At 50.1% G+C, this 10,120-nt stretch overlaps 1 protein-coding gene across 2 annotated transcripts; it reads right to left on the bottom strand.

Annotated features, from left to right (window-relative positions):
• Nucleotides 1-410: 410 nt before the first annotated feature.
• C1QTNF6 (C1q and TNF related 6) lies at nt 411-9,318 on the bottom strand. 2 transcript variants are annotated; one of them, XM_077339599.1, is made up of 3 exons: nt 8,904-9,318; nt 4,538-4,790; nt 411-3,783 (listed from the first exon to the last, which is right to left on the bottom strand). In XM_077339599.1, the coding sequence occupies exons 2-3, from the start codon at nt 4,782-4,784 to the stop codon at nt 3,236-3,238; spliced, it is 795 nt and encodes a 264-aa protein (XP_077195714.1). In that variant the 5' UTR covers nt 4,785-4,790; nt 8,904-9,318; the 3' UTR covers nt 411-3,235. The 2 variants fall into 2 exon arrangements, with proteins under 2 accessions (XP_077195714.1, XP_077195715.1); XM_077339600.1 differs by lacking the exon at nt 8,904-9,318 and adding an exon at nt 8,615-8,808.
• Between the last annotated feature and the right edge of the window lie 802 nt (nt 9,319-10,120).

Below are 10,120 nucleotides of genomic sequence, written 5' to 3'. Positions count from 1 at the left end.
ACAGAGAATGAGGTGGCTGGATGGAGTCACTGAAGCAGTCGGTTACCATGAGGACCTGAGGTCTATAACTCATTCCCTTTATCTCCCGACCTTGGGAAGTTCTATCAAGTACAGGTCTAAGTTCTGAGTGTCCATCATCTTGAAGTTGATAACCTGATCCTGTGTATGTTTCCTTTGGAAAAAGGAGAATGGTGTTTGTCAGTCGTCGTGTTTATCAGAATCCAGGCATTCTCCAAGTATTTCAGCCACTGCCTCCAAGCCTCATTCATAAGCCCCTTTCCTTTTGCATAAAAATATACACTTCTCAAGAAGTCAAATGCCAGAGCCAATTCTGCAATGCGTAAGTAGTCACCATGTGACATACCACTAACTACTCATGAGGAAGGAGAGTAATCAAGGAAGAAAACTCATTTCAAAGTGCAAGTAAGAAGTTTTAATATTTAGAAAATATGAATATATATAAATATACAGTTCTCATTGGCTAGTTTTGTTTTTCTGTAAAGCACCATAAATCCCACAGTCAATTGAGTCCACATTACCCAGCGTAACCCCCCTGTAAGCACCAATTATTCCCCAGTAGCCTGACTTAGCCCCACAGGGGCTTTGGTAGCACCAAGTATCAGAAGCCTCCTTTAGCACCCAAAAGCAAGCCAATAACCCAACCAAACACACACTGTCTGACGCTTTCTTGATATTCATGGCTAAGTTTCTCGCCGGGAGCAGTTGAGAACTCCCCCGAAACTGTTTCTCAGCGGAAGCATTTGAAAACTCTGCTGAAACTGGAAACCAGGCGGAGGCTCCAAGAGTTCAAAGCTCAGGTCTGGAAGTTATTCAGTGTTAGAAATTCCTGTTGTTCCCTAGAGACACAGGGACGCCGTCACACCACACATTGTAAATATACAACATCTGGTTTTCCAGCCTGCACTCTGCAGAGGAGGAATTCAGTCAGTCCCAAACTTCCCCATCTGAATCAGCAAAAGGCTTCTTCAGGGCTCCCCTCCAGGTAACCCTGCTCTGCAGGGCTCTCCAGTGGCTCCAGTTACAATGCATGCTCTGCACTGCCTCCAAAACTTACTGAGGGACACTTCTGCTATGGCAGGGTAGCAGTGGGGGATCTTTCCCCATCTGCTGTCTGAACAAACCTGCAGAGCAATCCTTAGCTTAGTTATGCTCTTCTAAGCCTATTGCCTTCGATGGACTTGCAAAAAGCAGAGCTCTGTTCAGGATTGCAGTTTTCCACAAGGGAAAGGAAACTTGTCATTCATGCACAGAAGTCGTTTTTAAACAGAGTACAGTTCGTACCCATGCTTGGCATCCGTGTAGCACACTGAGAGTTTTCACAGAAATGCTCTCAGTAATCCTGACAATAACCCTTTGAGGTAGGTCAGCATAATTTCGTAGAGGCCACAGGTAAGACAGAATGGCTCACCAGGAGTATGTTACCTTCATATCCTCTGAAGTGACTCTTGGCTCGCTGTGCTGTTTGGATGAGGAAGGACCCCTGGCTCGTTACGGTGTGGACAAGAATGGCTCCTTGGTGGGACTGCACTAGATGGCCTCTAGGTACCTGAAATGTCCTTAGCATCTTGAGAAGGAATACAGTAACTCTTCTATCGTCCCTCTCCCCAAATGGATTTATTGTATGAGCTGGATCCAGACTGAATGGGCAACTTCTACCAATCCCCCCTTCTTGCTGCAGACTTCACTCATGGGCTCCCCTATCCCTCGGGAGCAGTACTTACTGGAGGTCAGGGGGCTGCAGTGGGAGGGGGAGGCAGAAAAGTTCCATTCCACTATTAGGAAATTTAGTCTAGAATCTAACCTTGCCATAAGACAAAAATGAAGTGAAGCCATGGGAAACACTGCAAGCTGGATATTCTCCCCCTGCCCCCATGTTTTCTCTCTGTTGAGCAAACTGCAGCTTCGTGGTATGTGTATTGAGACTAGGCTTTAGATCTTAAACATGGTTTGGAGCAAAGGGTTAAACTCTCCCTCTCCCACTACTGTAATGCTAAACAGATCCCCCCTTCTCTGGGGAGGCTGCTTTTGAAAAACCACCACACACACCAGAGTTCCAGTAATGAATCACCCATTATCTTGTCTCATTTGGTGCGAAATAGAAGGGCTAGATGGGAAGAGTTTGCACTATTTGACCCATTCCTGGAATGTGACCAGTACCTCTTAGGGAGGCCAAGACTAAATCAAGGGCAAAGCAGGACAGAGCCATGGCCTGTCTCCCCATGTGCAAATGATCCTATATTCCCATGCTGAGCAGAGGCTGATACCCATGATTATATCACTCCTTTGCTTACATTTCCCTGTATTTTTGGCACAAGTTTTGAACTGGAATTACGACGAGTCAGCTACTAAGTTCCCCAAACACAGCCTGCAGTCCAGCTCACCAATGCTTCCCTACAAAGAAGGTGTGCTGGATCCTGGCCTTAAAATGAGCAGTGAGCAGCTTTCAGAGCTGTTCCAGAGTTCAATCTAGCCAATTGCAACAGAGTGTGAAGCTGGTTCAGTGGCTAAGTAGGTTGAGGCTTAAGTCCCTTCTAGCTCCTTTTGAACCCTGTCATAATGCATGTCGGGCCACATGAATTTTAAACCTATTTGCTAATACAAGCAAATTTGAATAATGACAAGTAAACTTAAATTGCAACCAGTTCCTGGAGGATGGGCCTATACCCATGCAGAGGTTGGCTAACTCAACTCTGATTGAACAAGATGAAGCCTGCGTGATTCATGACCTGCCACATCTGGCAGCCCCATACATGGTTTTTGCTGCCAATAATTATTGTAAGCACCTTGCAGGCTGTTGAGCTATTATGTGGCTTGGAAATTTTATGAAGATATAACAGGTAAATTGCCCTTTGTGCAAAAAGAAGTGCTAGTGATTAGGAAATTATCACTAGAACACCTGTGCTTCAACCCTCCCATAAAGGCAAAGCCTGAGATACAGCAGGTGAGAAGGATCTGGGTAACCTGGGGACTCCCCCTGTTAACTTCAAGGTATCCCCCTCCCAAGTGAGCATGGTTACAAAAGCCAGCAGGCAATTTTCCTTGAATGGCACATTTCTGTCCAGAAAGGTAGATCCACCCTGGTTTCGGCACCGCATACTCGAAAAGTATCTCCCGAATATCCAGGTCCTTCCATTCCTTCTGTGTGTGATTGCAGCAGTGGCAGGCAGTGAAGAGAATGCAGGCGAAGCAGAAGACGTACTTGGAAGGGCCGGAGTTATTCAAGGCTGGGCTTGATCAGGTAGCCGCTGAAGGTGATGTAGATGTCCACGTCATCGCTGTAGATGGCGTTGTCTCGCTCTCGCTTGTAGAGGCGCACCCAGACCTCGTCATTTTCCCGCAGCTCCAGCATCAGGCTCTGGCTCTGCATGATGCTACGGTCACTGGGCTGGGCATAGAGGATGACCTCTTCTTGGTCATTCCTCATGACATGCATGTAGGTCTCCTTGAAATTCCAGGTGTGGACATTGAGGCTGAAAAAGTAGAGGCCGGCCACGTAGCAGTAGAACTTGCCCTTGAACATATCAAAGTGGCTGTAGAGATTCACAAAGACGGTGTCAAAGATCAAGGCCTGGTAGCCCTCACTGCTGTGCAGGGCCTTCTTACGGCCGACTGAGAAAGCGGCATACTGGTGCTTACAAGGATCCCCTGGAGCACCCATCTGTCCCTTGTTCCCCTTCGGGCCCTGAGCTCCCCGTTCACCAGGAGGTCCTTCTTTGCCCCATTTCCCAGGAATTCCAGGCTCTCCTTGATCTCCTTTGTCTCCTGCGAAAAGAGGGGAAAGAGGGACTTTGGGCAGAATCTCAGGATAAAAACAGCTTGTGGGTGGCCTGGAAACTCTGCCCCACACCATGCTTGCATGCACAAGCCCTTTGCTTGGCAGCCATGATAAAAGGCTGCTGCAGCTGCCAGCAGCGTGTTTGGAGGGGGAAGCAGAATGCAAGGCAGGGGTTTGGATGCAGCAGAGCGTTTCCGTAGACTGAAGGGTTTCTGCCCGCAGAGCACGGCTTTCTTGCCTCCTGCATTCCTGCTGCCGCTCCAAATACTCCTCCAGATGCATCCCCTGGGGATCTCCAGGAACAGCATTCTGGGGAGTCCTTTGAACTGCAGCAGGAGAGGAGAGGCAAGAAAGGTCCCCACTCTATGGGGCAGAAACCTTTCATCCACGGACGCAGTCCCACTGGAGCCAAGCCAAGGGCAATAGGCCACAGCCACAGAAACTCTGGCTCAGATTAAATACTTGAAAACATTAAGAAGCAGCACAAACAGAACAGAGACAGCACAAGGAAGGAGAAACCCACAATGGGAGGAAGCAGCACCCAATGAAAGTGTCACAAGAGTGGTCAAACTGTGGCTTTTGTGCAGCAAGTGATTCTTCCCTGGGCTTTGTTGCTCTCCTGTCCCTTGGGCACCTTTTCTCTCTCCCCCCATGACTTGGCCATGTGTCTCCTTATGCATCTCTCCTACCACATAGGGAAGAGGTGTGGGAAAGGGCAGGCAAGGGCAAAGGTACACTTACCCTTCAGAATGGTGAGGTTGATATACGGACGGACCTCTGGCATCAGGTAGGGGACAGTGCGAGGGCTGTTTGTGCCAGGGCTGGTCTCCGAGGAGCCTGGGGCATCCAGAGAATCGCAGCAGCGCCGGCAGCCGCTCAGGGTGGTTGTGAACTGTGGGGGGCTCGACTCATCCCTGGGAGCCCCAACCACCACCACAAGCGGGAAGACAAGGAAAGCCAAATGGACTCGCCTTTGCACGGCTTCCATAGTGGCCTGGAAGAGGAGGAAAGGAGAATGAAGACAATGAGAAGGTCAGAGGCTGGGCCATGAAGTTCCATGGCTCTATAGCCATCTGCATTCATAGAGTGAGCCATGGATTCCTGACAGAGGCATCTGCTGTAAAAAGGAGTCTCTGCACAAGGACAATCTCTATACTTCCCCCAGTCTCCCCTTGTGCCTGCCGTCCCCTGCCCCCAAAGGGCTTTTTCAGGGTTTTTTTTTAAATGACTAGTTATATTCCTGTAGTGTTATGGCAATATAGAAAGTACTGATTTTTTTTAAGCACTGCCTTGGGCAGTATGTGTGTGGCCATAATGATGGGTGTGAGGGAACTGTTTTGTTTGTTTTTGCTGTCAAGTAGCAGCCGATTTACAGGAACCCGTACAGTTTTCAAGGCAAGAGACAGTCAGAGGTGGTTTGCCATTGCCTGCCTCTGTGTTGTGACCCAAGACTTCCTTGCCAGACTTCCATCCAACTACTAAGCAGGGCTAATTCTGCACATGGAAGATAATGCAATTTCAGTGTGCTTTTGCAGCTGGATTTTCCTGTGCAGAACAGGAAAATCCACTTCTAAGGTGCATTGAAGGTGCATTAACCATTGGGTGCAGAATGGGCCCAGGTGAGGAGATCAGACTAGCCTGAGCTATGCAGGTCAATCAGGGAAATGCCCCTGGTGTTTTCTTTCTAGAAAAGTCATATCAAATGTCAGATAATGCACTTTCAATATCTGTGCACAGCAGGAAAATTTACTTCTAAAGTGCATTGAGAGTGTATTGTCCAACATGTGTGGATGAGAACACAGTGAAACAAGGAAAAATCCAGAAGATGGACAATTTCAATATGATGCTATATGGATGCTCCAAAAAACAAAACATAATCCAGTGTGTGAGTGTGTGTTTGTGTGTTTGTGTAGGAATGTTCCAAGTGTTTACATGGAAGAAACCTTCAAGTGGGCAGAAGACAGCAAGACAGAATTCTCTCCGCAGAGGTGTTCCACTGGCAAGTTCATGTTTCAAACTAACTTTAATTATAAAGAGCAACGCAGTTGGGATTTTCTGAGTGTGAAATGCTTGCAGGATAGGGTCAGCAGTGGCATGTTATTAATATTGGTCCCATGACTAACATTTGCTGCAACCGGCCACCGGGATCCTGCTTCTGACTTCTGCACCTTATATCTTCATATGTTTTATTTAACGCAGGGGTAGTCAGACTGCGGCCCTCCAGATGTCCATGGACTACAATTCCCATGGCCCCTGCCAGAATTCACTGGTCCATGGACATCTGGAGGGCCACAGCTTGACTACCCCTGTCTGCTGGTCTAATCTCTTTGTATGTACTCTTTCTCTCCCCCCCTTCTCTTTTCCCTCCTCAGAATATCATGACAACACAGATGATATTAAGCCCCAGTTACTTTGATCCCTGAAAATCCAAATGACACCCGCCTCCAATGCACAAGTCAACACTGGGCCCAATCCAGCAACTTCTGTGCCAGCCCCATTGAAAATAATGGAACCTGCACAATGACGCGGCTCTGATTAACTTAAAGAAATCAAGAGCAGGAACATTTCTAGAGAAATGTATGATCTACATAGATCATAGAGTCATAGAGGTAGAAGAGACCTCCAGGGCAGGGGTAGTCAACGTATGGTCCCCCAGATGTCCATGGACTAAAATTCCCATGAGTACCTGCCAGCAAACTCTGGACCACATGTTAACTACCCCTGCTCCAGGGCATCTAATCCAACCCCCTGCTCAATGCAAGAAATCTCCCTCAGACTTCCACTTATGGTACTTCAGCGATACCCAAAATCTACTACCTAAGTAGGTAGCCTCGCGCATGAGGGGACTATCCTCAGGTCACAAACAACTCAAGATTAGCACTCTACACCAGGGGTAGTCAACCTGTGGTCCTCCAGATGTCCATGGATTACAATTCCCATGAGCCCTTGCCAGCAAATGCTGGCAGGGGCTCATGGGAATTGCAGTCCATAGACATCTGGAGGACCACAGGTTGACTACCCCTGCTCTACACAGTCCTCTTCCTTGGATGTATGCCAGGCAAGCCAGATACGGGGACAGATATCACTTATTTCTTCCCTACCTGCTGGTAGGAAACAGGTATAGCAGTAGAAGTAGGAACTTCTGCTCATAAGGAGAGGTTTATGTGAGAACAAATTCATCCCCCCTTTTGGAGGGTTACTATCAATATCCTGGACTGTTGATATGGATATTTGGGGGGGGGGATGTGTCAGCTGCCACTCAGCAATGAGTGGGGATGCCAATCTCCTGGTGGGACCTGGGGATCTCCCAGAATTATAACTCATCCCCAAACTACGGAGATCAGTTCCCCTGGATTGATGCTTTGGAGGATGGGCTCTATTGCACCAGACACCACTGAGGCCCTGTCTCAAACTCCTCCCTCTCCAGGAATTCCCCAATATGCTGCTGGCAACCCCCACCACCACCACCACCACAGTGGCTAAGGAGAACATGGCATCCTAAGCAATGAGCATTATCTCCCTGAATATTTTGGGCAAATGGCATACATGCTGTGGTCCTGATCTGCAAACCCCAGCTTGGTGTAATGGTTAAGAGCTGCAAGCTCTAATCTAGAGAACCAAGTTTGATTCCCCACTCCGCTACATGAATCCAGCTTGGTAACCTTGGGCCAGTCACATTCCAGTTAGGGCTGTTCCTTCAGAGCAGTTCTCTTAGAGCTCTCTCAGCCCTGCCTGCCTCACAGGGTGTCTGTTTTAGGGAGAGGAAGGGAAAGCAGTAGTAATAAGTTACTTTGGGGCTCCTTTGGGTAGTAAAAAGCAGTGTATACAAGCCAACTCTTCTTCTGAATCAGGGTCTCTGTGAGCTTGAAAACAGCTCTCCCACTAGGAAATCACAGCTGATGTCTGACTGACTGAAAGTGAATTTGGGGAACCCAGATATGAGCCAGGGATCACCTGAGAGTTATGCCGTACCTAGATGACACTGGGAGATCTGTGACGAAATCCACTCCCGTGCATTTCACTGCCACTGCATGAGGAGAAAGGAGTCCTAAATCATAACCCTTCCAATATCGTGTCAGGTTAGGGCCTCAATTCATTTAGCAGTTGGTCACAGTGGATGACCCAATTTAGTAAATAGCATCAGTACATATACCTGAGCCTTAGGGGAGGGCGGTATATAAATGTAATAAATAAATAGCAAGACACTTTTGAAATGGCTACTTTCGGAAAAACCTATAGACCTTCACGGAAGAAATCTGTACCAGTCTTAGACTGCTGGCTCCAATGTTCAAATAAATGACCTTTTGGAGAAGTGCCAATTCTTCCCTAACATTTACCCATTAGCAGGTAAAACATCCAAATAACAAAGCTGAGCAGGAATGCCATGGTGTAGGCTGACAGTGCAATGCGAAACAGAAGGACACCCACTGACTCTCCCAGTATTGGAAAGCTGTGATTCTGTTTAGGCTTGTGCTGTTAAGATCCTACGTTTTTACCCCATCCAAACTAGAAGTGCGCTTTAGCAACCCAAGCCAATGTCCAGGCAGCTTGGAGGCACAACCCCAAAGCTAGAGGCATTAAAGGGACAGTCTGCCTCAGTGTTCCCCTCCGTATAATGGGACAATAATAATCAGAAGGGAGGGGAGGGGGAAATCCCACATGTCCAAACCCAGCACTGACAGAAAAAGTCTCATTGTCGGTGAGCAAATCACTAAACGCCACGTTCAATTGTGCGGCGTCTCCCGCGCCCCCCTCCCCTAACCTGAAAGGGGAAGGGGCCCGCTCTTTGGGCAGTCAGTCAGCAGCTCCCGCACCTACCTTCGGGCAGCTGTTGCGGCGTCTCCGACAGGCGCTGACTTCTGCCCTCGGAGGAAGCGGCTCCCTTCCGTCTGGCAGCCAAATCAGATCCCCCCCATCCCCATCCCCCGTGGAAGCCTGCAGGGTGCTTGAAGGCAACTTGGCCAAAAGTGGAGGAGGAGCAAAGGAGGGAAGTGGGATCAAGCCCGGGGGGGGGGGGCTGCTCCTCCCGAGGGGGCTGCCCGAGAAGCGGTGAGCGGGGCCCCTCCGACCCGTCCCGTCCCCCGTCCCTGTGGCCCCTCGGGCTCACCCTGGTGGCGGCGCCTGCGCGGGATCCTCTGCCGCTCTTCTGCGGGGTGGTCAGGCCCTCCGGCGCCCTGGAGAGCCACTGCGAGCCAAGCCAGCCTGCTGGCGTCCCATTGCCCGGGGAGCTCGCAGTTGGCCAAGACGCCTCCAACCGCCGGCTCCGGGGCCGAGCCTCTCTCCTCCCTCCCTGCCGTCCCCTGGCTGCGCTTGGGATCTGCGCGGAGTGTTGGGTTTCTGCCGCGTTAACTCTTTCCGCCGCCAAGGAGAACACTCGCCCGATTGCCAAGGCCGGCGCCTCCAGTCCAGTCCGGATCCCTTTCCCCCGGGCGAGGCGAGGCGAGCGCTCTCTCGGCCGCCCCGGTCCCTCGGTCACACGCGCAGGACAAGCAGGGGGCCGGCTCCTGCAGCGCCCGCACGAGTGGAGGGATGCCTGGCCAAAACTCCCTGCGCGCAGGGAACCGGCGCAGCACACAAAGAAAGGAGGATGGAAAGATTTGCTTTGCGTGGCGTTTTTCTACGGGAAGGAACAGGGAAGTCTGCCTTGCAATTGGCAGGCCCGGTCTGAGGATTCGCGGGGCCCTAGCAGAGCACCATTGGGCTGAACATGGAACAGCGGGGCAGCCTTCGTACTGCCGTCTGGACCTCCACATGCCATGCGCTGCCCTGTTCAGGGACTCTGCCCCGGGCCTCTGCTGTTTCCGCATCCACAGCCCAATTCTTCTGCTCAGTGTTCCAAAGCAGGGTGCCCCCAGGACAAAGGCCAATGCAGGCACTGGGGGAAGAGGCACCCCAAGACAATCTCTGGACCACCTTGAGCCATATCTCACCAGTCTGCTCTGCACAGACTTGCTGCAACCCACATTGAAGCCCTCGGTGCCAGAACCAGTGTTTAGACCAGGCACTGGTGCATGACATTTTGTAGGGGAGAGTCTCCCAAGTGGGTATGAGTGATCTGGGGTAGGCTAGTGATTGTTTTGGAGGTACAGCTTTCTCCCCACTTTCTGCTGGTTCATTTGTCCTGGAGTACCCCACTTGTTTTATGTAACCCACCACGAGTCTACAGGAAATGGCAGGATAGAAATCCCAGTCATAAATAAATAAACAAATTGGGAGCAGTTAGTGCTAGAACTGGGCTTCGGACCAAGAGGCATCCAAACTCCCCTTGGAGGGGGGAATCCCTGAATGTGGGGATGGATGATACTCGGTGGTCCAAATCTTATT

This window comes from Paroedura picta, chromosome 5 (assembly GCF_049243985.1).
Source record: "Paroedura picta isolate Pp20150507F chromosome 5, Ppicta_v3.0, whole genome shotgun sequence".
NCBI lineage: Eukaryota > Metazoa > Chordata > Lepidosauria > Squamata > Gekkonidae > Paroedura > Paroedura picta.
The sequence above is the reverse complement of the archived record's forward strand: the minus strand, read 5'-3'. Positions and strand labels throughout refer to the sequence as shown.